This window comes from Dryobates pubescens, chromosome 26, assembly GCF_014839835.1.
Source record: "Dryobates pubescens isolate bDryPub1 chromosome 26, bDryPub1.pri, whole genome shotgun sequence".
NCBI lineage: Eukaryota > Metazoa > Chordata > Aves > Piciformes > Picidae > Dryobates > Dryobates pubescens.
This window is the reverse complement of record NC_071637.1, coordinates 15192523-15210278: the sequence shown is the minus strand read 5'-3', so window position 1 is coordinate 15210278 and position 17756 is coordinate 15192523. Positions and strand designations below refer to the sequence as shown.

Sequence of the window (17756 nt, the reverse complement as noted above, 5' to 3'; positions counted from 1 at the left end):
GGTGAGGATAAAGTTCTTCACAGAGAGAGTTGTTAGCCATTGGAATGTGCTGCCCAGGGAGGTGGTGGAGTCACCACCCCTGGAGGTGTTCAAGAGGGGATTGGACGTGGCATTTGGTGCCATGGTTTAGTCATGAGGTCTTGGGTGACAGGTTGCACTTGATGATCTTTGAGGTCTCTTTCAACCTTGGCGATTCTGTGGCCAACTGCCTGAGAGCCAAGAGGATGGCACTGCAAACCTACAGGGAGTGTCCTCCTTGCTGGAGCTCAGGCTCTTTCCCATTCCTGCTATTTCAGGCTACCAAACCAAAATTGTAATTAAAGGAAGAGTCCCATTAAAGTTCCCACCGAGCCCTGCTGTAGCCTTGCTAATTAAAGACAGACTGACAGGATCTGAAGTGGGGAAAAAAATAAAACCAAAAGCAGGTCTGAAAAGTTTGAGAGCCATGGGAAGAGTCTGAGCTGAAGTAGGCTGAAGCTCATTCTCCGTGGGAGTGCCACATGTTGTCCAAGCCCTGGTTTCTAGGTCAGGTGCTGGGCTCTGTAAAGCTGATGGACTCTCCAGAGGGTGAATGACAGCACCTGTCTCCTCAGACAGAGCTGAGCCCAAGGCTCTTCTCTCTGCATTCTTAGCAGGAGTGGGATGGCTCTGCTCTACAGCAGTCACTGCTCCTTCCTGACAACTCACAGGGACTGCCAAGCTGATTTCCTTGTCCCAAACCATTGAGCAGACGTGCAGCAGTGAAACCTCAGTGCAGCAGAGCTGCTCCAGTTCAGCCTAAGGACTTCATAATGTCCATTGAACAATAACCTGCTGGCAAAATTTTACTTGTACTGAAGCAGATGGTTTGGGCAGAGAGAACTCTTCAGATTAGAGAGTTTGAAGGACTTTGGATCATATTGAATGGAAACCATGAAGTCCTTGGACTAGAATGGGGCACCTCTGCTGCAGGATGTCTGTGGTCTGCTCAATGGCATGGGACAAGGAAGCCAGCTGGAGTACTGTGTTCAGTTCTGGAGCCCCTGTTACAGGAAGGATCTGGAGGTGCTGGAAGGTGTCCAGAGAAGGGCCACAAGGATGAGCAGAGGGCTGGAGCTGCTCTGCTATGGAGACAAACAGAGAGTTGGGGCTGTTCAGTCTGGAGAAGAAAAGGCTCCCAGGAGACCTTCTTGTGGCCTTCCAGTATCTGAAGGGGGCTGCAAGAAAGCTGGGGAGGGAACTTTTAGGGTGTCAGGGAGGGATAGGACTGGGGGGAATGGAACAAAACTAGAAATGAGGTAGATTCAGATTGAATGTTAGGAAGTTCTTCACCATGAGGGTGGTGAGAGACTGGCACAGGTTGCCCAGGGAGGTGGTGGAAGCCTCCTGCCTGGAGGTTTCTAAGGCCAGGCTGGAGGTGGCTGTGAGCAACCTGCTGCAGTGTGAGGTGTCCCTGCCCATAGCAGGGGTTTGGAACTAGATGATACCTGAGGTCCCTTCCAACACTGACAGTTCTATGATTCTGTGAACACACCAAGCCATCACATCTTGCTGTCATCCTTTCAACCAGAACCAGACAGGTATCAGCATTTGATCTCCAACCTTTGCTGCTCTGAATCAGACCAGAGCGGAAACAGTTTGAAGGTGCCAGAATCTCCCCCACCCACTCAAACTGGGGCTGTTTCCAGACAGCTGTGGGTGTAACAGCACAAAACACAAGCTCCCTGCTGCTCTGCTGTGGAAACCACCAGCTGCCAACTGGGTTGAAACAGGGATGGGGCAACCAATGTGTGAGGCTGACCTTCAGGTTAATTCCTGCTTTAGTCTCCCCTTTTTCAGAGGCAGACACTGTAGCAGTAAGCCCTCAGAGGGTTTATTGTTTGTTTGGGGAGCATTTCTTTTGGCTTTTTAACACTAATAGCATTTCTCATCAGCCCAGGTAAAGGCACACAAAGATAAATAAGAGCTTGGAAGTTCCCTGTTCCAATTCAGAACCTGGTGCCCTTACATTCATGGCAGGGACCAGTCCTCTGTGCCACCCTAAAAGCAAAGCCAGGTGAAGCAGACAAGACCACCAGGATAAAGGGAATCCAGAATCTACCTTGAAATCCTTGGCCACTCTGACAGAAACATCAGGGGAAAAAATTCTTCCATGGAAGGATTATCAAGCCCTGGAACAGGCTGCCCAGGGCAGTGGTGGAGTCCCCATCCCTGGAGGGGTTTCACAGCTGTGTAGAGGTGGTGCTGAGGGATGTGGTTTAGTGATGACCTGGCACATTCCTTAGAATAGAATAGACCAGACCAGACCAGACCAGGTTGGAAGAGACCTTCAAGATCATTGAGTCCAACCCATCATCCAACACCACCTAATCAACTAAAGCATGGCACCAAGCACCTCATCCAGTCTCCTCCTGAACAGTGATGGTGCCCTCCTCGGGCAGCCCATTCCAATGGGCAATCACTCTCTCTGTGTAAAACCTCCTCCTAACCTCCAGCCTAAACCTCCCCTGGCACAGCTTGAGATTGTGTCCTCTTGTTCTGGTGCTGCTTGCCTGGGAGAAGAGCCCAACCTCCACCTGTCTACAACCTCCCTTAAGGTAGTTGTAGAGAGCAATGAGGTCTCCCCTGAGCCTCCTCTTCTCCAGGCTAAGCAACCCCAGCTCCCTCAGCCTCTCCTCACAGGGCTGTGTTCCAAGCCCCTCAGGGCATACAGGGCAGGAGACACACAACAGAGCAGCCCACAGCCAGTGCCCTGCACCAGCAACGTTTGCAGCAAGCCTGCCTCAGGCTGCCTGGGGAATCCAGAGGCCAAATCCAGCCACAGGCAGCTGCAAATGGCAGGGACCTTGGTGGAAACTGCATCCACCTGCTGGTAGCTGCACATGGGCTCTTGTTCCCTGAATTAAAGGGAGTGCAGGGTGCTTGATTGCATCTTGGCTCTTGATTACAAAGGCATCAGCAGGCAGAATTAAACAGTTTGCTTCCTGGCCTATTTAGCATCCTTTGGGTGACGTTTAGGGGGTAGGCAAGGCTGCCAGGATCTCTCTTTCCCCCCCCACCCTTTCTTTCTTTTTTTTTCCTTCAGTATTTTCTTTTTTGTACAGACATTTGCAGTGGGTGATAAGGTTTCCCAAAGATCTGGCCAGCCTCCAGAGGGAAAAAACCAAGCAGTGATAGTGTATGTCAAAGCAGCTCTGCACAAGGTTCTAAGGCACAGCCATAGCAAATACTCCTTTAAGAACTGGAACATTCTTCACAGAAGGAGGAAGAGTCCCAGTCTGTAAAGAGTAAGGATGGGATGCACAGCAAAACACAGGAGGATAAACATCAGCAAGTAGGAAACCCATGCAGAACTGAATGAGAAGCAGGGCCACGTGCACAGGTATATATGCTCCTGTGTTGTGGAGGTGCCTATAAATACACTGAGATACCTAACTCCAACCTCATTAGCAAGCATTTTAGATACAGTTGATCCTGCCTTGGGGCAGGAGGTGGATTACATGACCTCCTGAAACCCTCTCAACCTCTATTTTCCATGATTCCAAGGGGAAGAAATCTACACCAGCTGAGCTGGCCCCAATCCTGAAAGGCAGGCATTTAAATCTGGGGTGGGGGGAAAAACCCCAATAAAGTAGATTGAATCCACTTTTCAAGCTCTCCTTGACCTGGAGAAGGGGCAGGAAGCAGAGCCTGCAGCCACAGCTTACAGCCAAGTTCTTCCTGCCCAGAAACACATCCAAGCACTGCATTTTCAACTGCATCAGGGTAACACAGCCACCTGAGGTTTAGACCTGCAAGGAGGCTTCAACCCCCCCACCAAAGAACCACTTCCTCCCCAGTACTCTTTTGCAAAGAAGAGTTTGATACCTGGCTGCAGAACTGTGGGCTGTTTGTGGGTTTGGTTTTGACAGTGCACTTGAGAGCAGAATGATGCTGCAAAATGCCAGGTAGCAGCAAGCTCTTGGCTGGGACCAGGCTCACATCCCATGGCCTTTGGACAGAGCTGGATTAGATATCACAACACAGCATGGCAGGGAGGCAGAGCCATGGCTGTCAGAGGCCATGCCCAGGGTGGGAAGACAGAAGATTTTTCACTCCAGGTCGCTGCTGCTTATCACACAGAAGATAGCAGAGGTCCCCAGCTGAGCTGCTGTTTGCACTCTCTGGTTCCTTGTTATTGGAGTGGGACAGAACAGGCAGAGGAAGCAGCACATAGCTGGAAGGCAGCCAGGCAGGCAAGAAATATGTTGCCTGCAAGAAATCCCGTGTCACAGCCCCCTGGAGCGAGGAGCTGGCTGGGCTGTAGCAAGCAGCCCTTCCACACTGTTATCCCCCTGAGCAGGCAGCCAGGCTTGCTGCTTTCCATGCCTGATCCAGCCCACAGCCAGGGCCATGGCTGCACCTTCTCATTCAGCTCTGCATGGTTTTCCTACCTGCTTGTGCTTATCCTCCTGTGTTTTGCTTTGCATCCCATCCTTATGCTTTATTGACTGGGACTCTTCCTTCTGTGAAGAAGGTTCCATGGTCCCTCATGCTGGTGGCAGGCAGTGATTCCTCCCAGAGAGAGCTCACAATCAAACTGGGAAGTTACTGGCTAGAAAAAGCCACTGATACATCAGCAGGTACGATCCAGCTCAGGTCAGGAAGTTCTGGCTTCAACACTTGGGAGCCTGCAGCAAGCAGAAAATAAGCAGCCACACAAAGCTGCTTCCATGCCCTCGGAAGCTGAGCAACCAGGACAGGGAAGGGAAAGGTTAAACACCAGGATTTAGCACTTGGTCATATGCAGGAACATCCCTGGGCACCTGGTTGAACTAAGGTGTCCCACTGACAACCTGCCTTGGGCTGACAGAAGTCCTGACATCCCCAGCACTGCGTCCTGAGCTCTCCCTGCCGTGAGTTGGCCGAGCAGGGTTTGCAGAGCAGATGGTGACCTTACGCAGACAGCCTACTGCACCTTGCATGCACAACCCTGAGAGCTTCAGCTGTTACTCCCCAGTGCTCAGCTCTCCTTTTGGAAGGGAAACTCTTTACTCATGGTGGCATTAAGAAGCAACCATTGACACCACCTCCAAACCAAAGCCATGCCCAGCTTGCCTGTCTTCCTTGCCCATGCAGCCAAGGAAGCAACAGCTCCAAGTTTCTCCTCCAAAACACGTTGTAGCCAAATTTTAGAAGCCAATTAAATCATAGAATTGTTAGGGTTGGAAGGGACCTCAGGTATCATCTAGTTCCAACCCCCCTGCCATGGCCAGGGACACCTCACACCACAGCAGGTTGCTCACAGCCACATCCAGCCTGGCTGCAAAAACCTCCAGGGACGAGGCTGCCACCACCTCCCTGGGCAACCTGTGCCAGCATCTCACCACCTTCATGAGGGAGAACTTCTTCCTAACATCCAATCTGAATCTACCCACTTCTATTTTTGTTCCATTCCCCCCTGACACCCTCAAAATTCCCTCCCCAGCTTTTTGTAGCCCCCTTCAGATACTGGAAGGCCACAAGAAGGTCACCTTGGAGCCTTTTCTTCTCCAGACCGAACAGCCCCAACTCTCTCAGTCTGTCCATAGGAGAGAGGCTCCAGCCCTCTGCTCATCTTCTAATTAACCCAGATCAGGAAAACCCCAAACCTGGGCTTGGCAGCAGTTAGTGGTCAGTCTCTGATGTAAAACACCTTGAATCCCAACAGATTGTCTTTATGAGAGGGACAAGTGGTTCAAACCAGCACCAGAACAAGAGGACACAGTCTCAAGCTGTGCCAAGGGAGGATTAGGCTGGATGTTAGGAAGAAGTTCTTCATGGAGAGAGTGATTGCCCATTGGAATGGGCTGCCCAGGGAGGTGGTGGACTCACCATCACTGGAGCTGTTTAAGAAGAGGCTGGATGGGGCGCTTGGTGCCATGGTTTAGTTGATTAGATGGTGTTGGGTGATAGGCTGGACACGATGATCTCGAAGGTCTCTTCCAACCTGGTCTATTCTAGTCTAAATCCAATGTTTATTCATTATCTGGACTGTCTCAGGAGCAGTGTGGCCAGCAGGAGGAAGGATGTGATTGTTTCCCTGTATTCAGCATTGGGTCAGGCCACACCTCAAACACTGGCTTCAGTTTTTGGGCCCCTCACTGCAAGACAGACATTGAGGTGCTGGGGCTGGCCCAGAGGAGGGTAGCATTTATGCATTACTTTCCTTCCAAACAGGTGAAGTGGCATCTCAAACTCTTATGGAAATAATTTGCCCTCTTGATTGAAGTGACAGGAATTCAGAGGGAGGGGGGAGAAAAAAAGAAGATTATTTACTTGTTATGACAACAGAGGAAGTTGCACATTCAATATTGCTCGTGCTCCCAGATGCCACCTAGTTAGCTGCCATATGCAAACCACCCTGCGTTGGCATCACCTCCAGATTGCACGAAAAAGCCAAGTTAAACATGGCCAAATATGTGCTTTTTGGAAGAGATACCAAGCCCCATTAACAAAATTAACAAACCCCAGCCTTGCCAAGGGCTCCCACACACAGCTTCCCAGAGAGGACAGCTTTCATTTCCACGCTGATGGAGCTGAAAACTCCAGAAATGCCTTTGTTAAGTGAACAGAAACTCTTCGTTTCTGCCTGGAGTCACTGCCCAGCTACCCAGAGATACACTCAGACTGCTGGGGATAAAAGAGATGTGGGGTGGGTTTTTTTTCTTTCTTTCTAATTCTCAGAGCCCTTCAAAGGGCACAAAACCCAGGAGAAAAAGTCTTCTCAGACAGACAAATGCACTCGCTCAGACTTGGCCACAGGAAGCCCATGTAAAAAGCTTCAGGAGACGAATAATGTGGGTGGAAAATTAAGGCACCTCATAAAAGGTTTTTAGTAACAAGGGAACAGATCACATCAACTTGGAAAGGTTAGAGAAAGCAATTTATAGACACTAATTAGGGCCTCTTTTTTAAAGTGCCTTTGCAAATGACAAGGTTGGGCTCGCTCCGGGAAGATGCAGAGGGAGCAGGGCAGGAGCTACCTGGGGATGGCTCCTGGAAGAGTTCACAAGCTGGGCACCACTGCAGGCTTACAGCAGGTTGAAAGAGGCAAGAAGGGAAACATGTCTGGGGGGGGGGGGGGGGGTGGATTTACACAAATAAAGTGGGCAGTACTTACACCCTCCCTGGGGAAATCTTCTCCACGCTGGCACAGCACCCAGGCCTGCGGCCGCTGCTCTGCCAACGGGAACCGCTCTGACGGATGCCAGCTCCAAGGTCGTCAAGCCCAAGCTTTCATTCACTTTCTGGCTCACCAGCCATAAGGATCTGCATGGTTAAACTTCTGCAGAAGAGTTGGTTTATGCAACACTCTGGCTCTGACAAAGTTTTCGCTTGGAGGATGAAGTGCCAGAAGGTTGGGAGCTGAAGGACTTTGCAGCGAGGCTTCCCAGAGCGCTGGCTGGGGAGGGGGAGGGCAGAGGGTGCCTGCAGGGAGGCAGCTCTCATCCAGAGCAGGAGAAACCAGGGCACCTCCAGCACTGCTGGAAGGTGAATCAGTCCTTTGGGGGCTTTATTTCTCTGCTGGTTCACTGAAGGGAGCACAGTTCACCCCCCCCCCAGCTAACACAAACACATCCAGCTTCAAGTGGGAGCTCCCTCTGCACACAAGTTAGGTGTGCAAAGGGCTGTCCAGGCAGCAAATGCCACACATCTGCAGAGCAGCCATTTACCCACCTTTGGGGATGTCATTTTTCTATTTACAGGACACCAGCTCACCTTCCTGCACTTTGGGGCTGCTTGTATGGGAGCTCAGTGATGTAGAAAGACATAGACATGACAGCCCTGCAGCAGCCCTGGGAACAGTGGGACCCAGCCTCCTCCCCATGGTTTCAGATCTTCACCTTGCAGAGTGGCCTCAAGGGGTGACAGCCTTCAGCAGCCCTCCCTATTTCTTTGCAATTAGCACAGCAGCTTGTAAAGCATTGCTTTATTGCACTGTAAAGCAACTCTGCTCCACAGCCACTGCAACAGCCCCGAGGTTGTACACTGCTGCTCCCTGCAAGCTCTGCGTGGACCATACGTCCTCCCCTCTGCACAGGCCTCCTGCAGCCAGCTCAGATCCTGCCTACAGCTGGGTGAGGGCTTGAACACATCTCCACTTAAGCCAGTCACAGTGTGTGATGCCTTTCCCAGCTGCTCCACGGGCAGAGTGGAGTGGGTCCGGTGTGGCAACTGGAGTATTCTGCTCTCACCTCACAGCTCACCCCTGAACTGTCTGTAGGTATTTCAGCTCTCCAAACAGAAGGTCCCAGCCAGGATGCTGCAGTCCAGCAGGACCCCTGCCTTAGGTCCTGGGTCACTGCCCATCACCTCCTCCCCAGAGTGTCTGTCTGCTCACACCTGCCACCAGCATGCTTGCGATGTGCTCCCTACCCTGCTTCTGTCAGCAGAGACCCACAGGAGCTTTTAATAGCAGCTTGTTTGTTAATCCTGGGATATTTTGACAGATCTGTTGCAGAAGATGTGAGGAACAAGCAGGCAAGAGCTGTCACCCCTTCACAGCTCCTGCCCACACCAGGGCTTGGAGCTCTTGCCTTCAGTCCTGCTTCTCCACCACACTGAGATACAGCAATTCCCTGACGTGCCCTGTCACCCCTGGACTCATCAGATGCAGACAAAATGGGTTTCTTACATGGGAAAGATGTCTTCTCCTGTGAGGCTGTCACATTTGCAGAGCCAGAGAGGTCACAGGTTGGGTGGGAAAGGAGGGGTGGCTCAGCCCTGGGGCCATGCCATCGACAGCAGAAGGAAAAGGGACAAGGAGAGGTGCCACAGGGGCTCAGCGCAGCAAGTGCTGCTCTGTCAGCTACACCTGGGCAAGGCACAGGCAATGGACAATGAAGTTGGTACATCCAGGTCCTCAGGGACACAGGAGTGCTCCTAGAAGAGCAGGGGCAAGGTCTGGCACCCACTGACTCCATCCCACAGTGCTCAACCCACCTCCACCAGGAGGTTAGATCACAGCAACAAGACACCTCCTTCCCAACACAAAGCCAGCTCAGTACCCAGCTCTGCTCCCTTTACCCCAATTTCATTGCACAACGCCTACCGCATCCCCTCTCCCACTCCAGGAGTCAGAATGTTAAGAATAAATACAAAAGTGCAGAAAAACAGCCAAAAAAGAATAAAAAGCTGGAAGTGGCACACCTGACCCTCTCGGAGGCAGCTGGGAGGTGACACGTGCCAGCTGCACCCCCGGCTCTAACCTTCCTCCTTCTAACTTCTCAGCTGCTTAATCATTTATATTTCACCTCCCCCTCCACTTCCCACGTGGAAACAAAAGATGATTCATAGATGGAAGAATCACCTGGGACCTCCAAAAGCCCACGAATTCCCTCACTTTGGCCTTGGGCACTTGGTAAGGAATGTTCCCACTTTGGCACCTGGGTTTGACTCTGTCCTGCTCCCCTCTGCGCTCGTCCCACAGCACAGATTGGGCAGACCGGGGGCAGAACCTGCCCACACTTGATTTTGAGGCCTTAACTGACCACAAACCAAACTGAATTGAATAGCTTGAGGCATGTGAAGAATCCAGATGTGGGGTCCAGCACCTCTGCCACCAGAGATAGGGCCTCTTTCCTGCCTGGTGGGGGAGAGGTTCATTTTCCACTGAGCAGGGAAGTGCCTGCATTGTGTTTGGTGTGACCAGCACCACATCAGAAAGAGCAAGGATGGTTAAAGGCTGGGCTGGGCTATAGAAAGAGGTCACCACAATTACAGCACCAGGAGACCTGCAGCAAAGGGCTTTTCCTTACAGGATGAAAGGAGTAAAGCTGTGAGCTGAAAGCTCAACTCCTGCACCCCCAGCACAAAGTATCTCTGTCCACATGTGGTGCAAGACCATCAGCCACAGGACCTCAGACACCAGTATGTTAATGCTGCTGCCTGAACAGCTGCCAGCCCTGCCTGTTCTCCACCATCAGGGTGCACAACCACCCTCCACTGGTGCCGTGCCTGCAAACAGCTTCACCTCTTCTGCACAAACACAAGCAAGTATCTGTAAGGCAGACAGGGAAGGAGCTTTCCTCCTTCCAAGCCACACAGATCCAGACAGGAGAAGTGCAGAAAGCCAAACTACAAGGCTGAGCCTCTTACACCCTTGATGGCCCCATCACACCCTCCAGCTCAAGCATTGCCCAGAGGCACTGATGAAGCACTTGTTACTCACCCCAGTCTTGCCACTTGTCACTGTGAGGAGGAAGTTCTTCACAGAAAGAGTAATTGGCCACTGGAATGTGCTGCCCAGGGAGGTGGTGGATTCACCATCCCTGGATGTGGCACTTGGAGCCATGGTTTAGTTGTCAGGAGGTGCTGGGTATTAGCTAATAGGTTGGACTTGATGATCTCTGAGGTCTTTTCCAACCCGGTTGATTCTGTGATTCACAGGGTACAACCCCCAAAGCCATACCCTGTCAAGAGTCTGCCAGCACAGGCAGAGGTGATACCAGTCTGAACTCTGTCATCCCAGGCAGTGCCACTAGACACAGTTTCACATTGGGGCTCTGCTGGGCTTCACCACCTGGGCTCTCCTAGAAGACTACAACAGCTCCGAGGGAGAAGCACAGGTCCACTGCGGCAAAGAGCTGCAAAAAACTGTTAAACCTCTAAGGCAGGGAAGAAACAAATGAAAGCCTGCAGCTTGCAGAGCATTATCACAGCTCTGCTCTCCTAGAGAGAGGCTACAAACACACACAAAGGCACAGACACACAGCAGGGCTTGGCAAGGGCTTGTAACACGTAGCCCAGGCAGGCATCGCTGCTCTCCGAAGCACTGCGTTCCCTGACAGGTGCAAATCCGAAGCACAAGGACAAGGCATGGTGCACAAAAGGCCTTCTGAGAAACAAGGACAGGACTTTGGGGAGATTCCTCACAAGACAAGGTGAGATCCTTGCCTTCCACACACCTACCAGTGAAGTATATATCGCTTCTTGCAAGAGATGCTGGAAACCAAAGCAACGCTGGCAGAGATGCAACTCAAGTGGGCAAGACCTCCTAAGCACCCCTTTTGCTTCTGCCATGCCAAGGGACCAAGGAGGTGACAGCAGTTTTGCTACCTGGTAGAGCAGCAACTCCAAAGGCTGCTTCAGGTCTTCTCCAAGAAGAGCTTTTGTTTCCCTGCTGAGAAGCAAGCTCCAGCTCCCCAGAGCTTACAGGTTTCTCCCCCACCGTGCTGTGCTGAGGCTAATGGAGACTGACTTTTCAACTGGGGTTTTTTTCCCCCCCCTCCTATCAGACTTTGAAGCAAAACCAAAGCACTTTGATCCACTTTGAAATGTGCAATTAAACCAATTTCTGAACAACCTGCAGTTCTCTTCTGTAGGAAGCACTAAGCAGAGCTATGCTTTTCAGGAGCTGGAAGAGAGAAAAAGAAATGCATACATCCATGTGGCTTTCAAACCATCCCCCCAAGCAGGGAAGCTGAAGAGATTTACACTGACATGAAAATCCCTGTGACAGACTTCCAGAAAGCCACTAAACCAGGCACACCCAGAAGGCAAAGAAGCATTTCACACCTTCTGTGAGTAGAAAGTGTGAAAAGGACAGATGAAGGCTGCCTCCCTCTCCCCAGATCTTGGCCACGACTCCTGCTCTATCCTGGCACTCCTGTGCCCACTCCCGATGTCAATCTAGGTAATGCTGCTGTCACACAGTGCTTTGAGGTCCCCACAGCTACAGCAGAGATGGCAACGCTCTAGGGACCAAAACCATATCCATGGTAGTCCTCTGCACACCACAGACACAAATGAACCCTGGAATCATTCCAGCCCAGGTTATCTGGGGCCCTAGCTGCAACACCCTTGCTGACTGCAGGGGAGGGATTGGACTGGATGACCTTTAAAGAGTCTCTTCCAAGCCAAAGCATTTGATGATGCTAAGTGCTGTACCTTCCTCCAAGTCGTTCCTCAGAGAAGCCTCCAGCAGAGCCACGCTGGCTTCAAAGGACACTTTCTTTCTGTTCACAGCGTTCCTCTTCTTCTCGTGCTTCCGCTTCTTGTGCTGCATCTCCTTCTCATACTGGGCCCACTTCTTCAGCTGCTGAGCCCTCCTCTTCTGGGCTGCCCGCAGCCTCTCCAGGGTGGGCACCTTGTCCAGCAGCTGCAGCTCGGTCAGCAGGTCCACGTGGGCATCCATTGCTTCTGCTGAGAGAGAGGGGCTGAAGGATGTCCCAGCGGGAAACGACGTCCCACCGCAGGTCCTCTGGCTCGCCGCCGCCTGCTGCTATTCCAGCATCTTGAGGCCAAGCCGGGGCAGGCCCATCCCAGGGGCTGAGGAGAGTATGGTGGAGACCTGAAATGAGAGGGAAGGGTGAGGGATCAAGCCTCATCATCATCAAATCGTAGAATGGTCCAGGCTGGAAGGGACCTCCAAAGGTCATCGAGTCCAACCTCCCTGCAGTCAGCAGGGACATCCCCAACCAGATCAGGCTGCCCAGGGCTGCCTCAAGCCTTCCCTTGAATATTTCCAGGGAAGGAGCCTCAAACACCTCCCTGGGCAACTTGCTTCAGTGTTCCACCACCCTCATAGTGAAGAGCTTCTTCCTGATATCCAATCTACACCTGCTCTGCTCCAGTTTGAAGCCATTGCCCCTAGTCCTGTCACCAGACGCTGGCAAACAGTCTCTCTCCATCCTTCCTGCAGCCCCCTTCAGGTACTGGCAGGCTGCTATTAGGTCTCCCCTTCTCCAGGCTGAGCAACCCCAACTCCCTCAGCCTGTCTTTGTAGCAGAGGTGCTCCAACCCCCTGATCATTTTTGTGTCCCTCCTCTAGACCCTCTCCATCAGGCCCACGTCCTTCCTGTACTGAGGACTCCAGACCTGTACACAGCATCTCTCACACACACACACACAGAGAATGACACACAGAATCAACCAGGTTGGAAGAGGTCTCACCAGAGCAAAGTGGCAGAATCACTTCTCTGGATCTACTGGCAACACATCCTTTGATGCAGCCCAGAAGGCCAATCACATCCTGGGCTGCAAGCCCACACTGCCTGCTCATGTCCAGCTTCTGCAGACAAGCAACTAAGGCCAAACCAATGGAAAATGGGACAGGCAGCAGCTACCATCTCAGAAGGCAGCTTGCTGAGCTGTGCTGTAATTGCTTGGTTGTTCTTACTGACTTTTGTGACTCCATCCTTTACCCCCTCCAAACACCCAGGCAAATCCCTCTTGATTAAGCAGCATTTCAGGGTGCAATTTACTCATACCCACAGCTCAAAGTAGCCCTCTCCTATGAGCTGAAGAAAGTCCTAATGAGCAAAGATCTTCCATAGCATTCAGACATCTCAGGAGAGATTCAAGTACTGAGACCTCTCCATCTGGCCCATGCCAGCATAACCATCACCAAGGCTCCAGCACCCTCAAAGAAGTTCCTCTTCATGTTCAGATGAAACCTCCTGGGTTCCAGTTTGTGCCCATTGCCCCTTGTCCTGCCACCAGTGAAAAGAGCCTGGCCCCATCCTTTAGCTATTGATCAGCATTGCTCAGATCCCCTCTGGGGCTGCTCTTCTCCAGGCTCAACAGCCCCAGGGCTCTCAGCCTTTCCTCCTCACAGCGATTCTCCAAGCTCCCCACCATCTGGACTCTCTCCAGTAGCTCCCTGTCTCTCTTGAACTGGGGAGCCCAGAGCTGGACATGATAGTCCTGATGTGGCCTCATTGGGGCAGAGAGGAAGAAGAACCTCCCTCAACCTGCTGGTCACACTGTCCTTAATGCACCCCAGGACTCACTCCCAGCCCCCAGAAACCCTGCAGTAAAGAGAGGTGCAAGCACAGTCCAGCTGCCCAAGTGCTTTTCCCAGGAGGCAGAGGCATTTCCCAAGCACAGAGCCTCGTCTGGAGGCTGCCCAGCACCTCTGGTGACCCCAGCTGCAGCAGCCCAGCTCCTGCCCCTCGCAGGCCTTCTGGGAAGGTATCTTTGCTGGCGATCTCGGCCGCAGTAATGCAGGCTGCAGATCTGAAGCCCTGCTCACAATACCTCCAAGGAGGGGAGCCGAGGGCAGGAAATGCCTCTCGGCATACCACACAGCCACTCCCACCCTGCTCCTTTCTCCAGGCCATTTTCTGCCATTGTTTGCTGAAGGATGAACAAATATTTTCCCAAAACACACCTGAAGGGATCAGGAGGACCTAACTCTGCAGCTTTAGTAATGCAAAGAAACTTTATTTCAGCATTTCCTTGCTTACCCCCCCAAAAAAAAAGCAGAAAACTTTGGAGGTGGTATTAGGACTAAAGCTTTGGTGGTGGTATTAGGACTAAAGCTTTGGTGGTGGTATTAGGACTAAAGCTTTGGTGGTGGTATTAGGACTGCACCTTGGAAAGAGCAAGAGGACATTAACCTGTAAGGAGAGAAAACCACTGTTTGCCCATGTTTCAGCTCTCCTACGTGCACCTTGTCCTCCAGCAGCTCTTCTGCTCTCATCAGAACATAAAGGGGAGTTGAATGACCTGCAGAAGGAAAGTGCAGCGATCTGGGAGCACCAGGAGACACCTTTTGAAGTACCAGGCACCAGTGTCTGCTCAAATCAACCAGCAAATGAACTTCTGAAAGAGCAGAGAGGTCAAGCTCAGAGGTGTTCATGAAGAAGGCACCACTCAGCTTCTCCCAGCTTAGGTACAAGTCCTTCAGCACCTTCCATGGACCTGAAAGCATCAGAAAGACTTTGGTTCCATCACTCCAGCTGCCTGGAGTGACCTCATTTCTTCTCTGTCCCCCCCACCCCCCCCAAAGGCACATTGACTTCTCATGACACAAGCTGGTGGGTCTAAGTATAGCATGGTTTCAGGCCCCAGCATTTGTTTACCTGCAAAGCACCACAGAAGCTGGCTGTGTGGGTGGCTGTGGTTTCTGAAGCATCTCATTTGGGTTTGTTTTATTTAAAGAAGGGGGGGGGGGGATATAAAAATGCTGCTCCTCATGTTTGACAGAGCTGCATTTCCATGAGCTCAGCAGATCTGCTGTCACTGTGCTGAGGACATCCTGCCACACACACACACAGGTCCCAGCCCTGTGGGGCCAAGAGGCACCTCTAGTTCAGGGGCCAAAAGCAAGGTGAGCTGGCTGCTGCTATACTGTGCTTGTGCCATCGCTGTCCTCTTAGCACTACAGCAGGGAAAGTCCCACTCCAACTGTGCCAGACAGCAGTCCATGCAGAGGGCATGTGAATGCTGACTGAGAGAAGCCTTTAAGACTGCATTTCCTGGACATTTTCTCCCACCTGAGTGCAAGATTCACAGAAATCACAGAAACATTCAGCTTGGAAGAGACCCTCAGGATCACCAAGTCCAACCCAGAACCCTGCTCTACAAAGTCCACCCCTAAACCACAGCCCCCCAGCACCACATCCAAACCACCTTTCAGCACATCCAGGGCTGGTGACTCAACCACCTCCCAGGGCAGCACATTCCAGTGCCTGACCACTCTTGCTGTGAAATTTTTGTCCCTAATGTCCAATCTAAACCTACCTAGATGTAGAGCAAGAAGGAATGGCCTCAAACTATCACTAATTACCTGGGAGAAGAGAGCAGCAGCAGCCTCTCTACAGCATCCTTTCAGGTAGTTGTAGGGAGCAATGAGGTCTCCCCTCAGCCTCTTCTTTTCCAAACTAAACAGCCCCACTAAGCCCAAAAGGACATCCAGGGCTCTGGTTAATCCCTTGCAGCACAAGAAGAGAAGGATGACTCTGTGAAGGGAGAGGTTCCCAAGGCTGTGGTTGCAAGAATCAGACTACTCCACACCATCAACTCTGCCTGAGAGGGACCCAAATGCACACTTCTCATACCACATTTAGAGGGAGGCATTTTCACTCACAGAGGAGAAAAGCAAGTGCACTTCTGTTTCTGTTCTACAACTTGGAGCTGCCTCCCCAGCCCTCCCTACAAAGCAGTCAGCCTTTGCCACAGGATTGCTGCGGTTGGAGCTGGATCTGCTAAAGCAGCCACGCTGCTGAGGGATGGTGGAGAGCCTCCTCACCTCCCTGCCAGAGTGGCAAAGCTGGAGCTAAGACCTGCAAATCCTCTGACACATCTCCCCAAGGCACTACTTAAAGCACAGCATGACAGCAGAGCAGAACACAAACACTTGAAGAGTCCTTCACTGGAGTGGCATCAATTGGCTTGGGTTTTATTCCACTTTAAAAAACAAACAAACACAAACCATGGAAGAGCAACCCTTGAATGGGACACCTTGAAGTGAAATACTTCAACTAGAGAATTCTTCCAAGCTGTGCAGCTTCCAAGCAAAGGTAAAATTCAAGACCCAGGTTTGTGAGCAGCTGCTTGTGATGTCAAGGAGATTGCTCTCATTCACTGGATTGCTTGTGGAGGATCACCTGCAGCACTGGGCCCAGCCAATTAGGTGAGGTGTCTGGGTTTGCAGCACAAAGTCAAGTCAGTGGCATGACAGAAATAGCCTTCTCCTCCTCACCCCAAGCTAATCTCTTAGCTGGAATTGGAAACCAAGCTCAAAAGCCTATAGCAGAGATCTGGGTGCATAAGCAGCCTGCAGAGGAGGTGGCTGCCTGATTTATTTCATTGAGCCAACTCCTGCACCAGGGCAAGTTGTTGGATGTGGGGTTCCAAGGTGAGGGATTGTCACATGGACCCCCTTCTGCTTCCTAAGAGGGCCAAAACAATCTAAGCTGCTCCTGCCCCATGAAATGCTACATAAGAAGCCCACCACAGCCCTTCTGCTGAACCCACCCTCCAGAAATGACCACCAGTGAAGAATCTACAGCTCCTCTTTCAGGCATCACCCTCAGCAGATCCAAAGCAGCTGAAGATGCATGCTCTGCGCTGCCACCTCTGCTGTTGGCCACATTCTCCCCAAGGTCTGGAGGAAGCAGCAAAGCAGCTCTTCATCACTCACTCCTCGATGAGGGGAAAAGCTCACTGGCAGCCCAGCAGCCATAACACAACTCAGAGAGAGACAGAAAGGCACCAAGTTGAGGAGGTGACAGACTGAAGGACAGGCAGGAGCAGCAGGGAAAGAAAGACACAGGAGTTAACCATCCCCAAGGGAGACCAAGGCAAGGGATGCAGTGGAGCTTCCCAAAACGTGGATGTGCCATGGGGCTGACCTTGCACAAAAAGCCAAGGTCCATTCCCTTCCTTCCCACAGCCCAGAGCAGAGTGAGAAGGGCAGCAGCAGCCTACTCCACCCTCTGCAGGGAACACGTTCCAAGCCATTTCCTAAGCCCTGTCCCTGCCGAGCACAGGACGGCTCTGGCTGCGCCAAGGCACTCCCTGCCCCACCAGCACACAGCCTGCTCCCTGCAGACAGCTGCAGGGCCTTTGGGAAACCAAACCTCTCTTCTGGCCTGCTGATGGGAACAGTGAGCCATGTTCTGCATCAAGAGGTCTTGAGGTTTCATAGAATTGTCAGGGTTGGAAGGGACCTAAAGGATTGTCCAGCTCCAACCCCCCTGCCATGGGCAGGGACACCTCACAGTTGATCAGGTTGCTCACAGCCACATCCAGCTGGCTGCAAACACCTCCAGTCATGAGGCTTCCACCACCTCCCTGGGCAACCTGTGCCAGTCTCTCACCACCCTCATGGGGAAGAACTTCTTCCTAACATCCAATCTGAATCTACCTCATTTCTACTTTTGTTCCATCCCCCCCAGTCCTATCCCTCCCTGACACCCTAAACAGTCCCTCCCCAGCTTTCTTGTAGCCCCCTTCAGATCCTGGAAGGCCACAATTTGGTCTCCCAGGAGCCTTCTCTTCTCCAGACTGCACAACCCCAACTCCCT

General features: G+C 52.0%; 1 protein-coding gene across 1 annotated transcript in view; it reads right to left on the bottom strand.

Moving 5' to 3' along the window:
* The window catches only part of PPP1R16B (protein phosphatase 1 regulatory subunit 16B), a 69058-nt gene that overhangs the window by 36322 nt on the left and 14980 nt on the right, over window positions 1-17756 (bottom strand). Inside the window, exon 2 of the mRNA XM_054173494.1 lies at window positions 11890-12292. Coding sequence (XP_054029469.1) covers window positions 11890-12136 — 247 coding nt within the window. The 5' untranslated portion in view covers window positions 12137-12292. The remainder of the gene's footprint in view (window positions 1-11889; window positions 12293-17756) is intronic.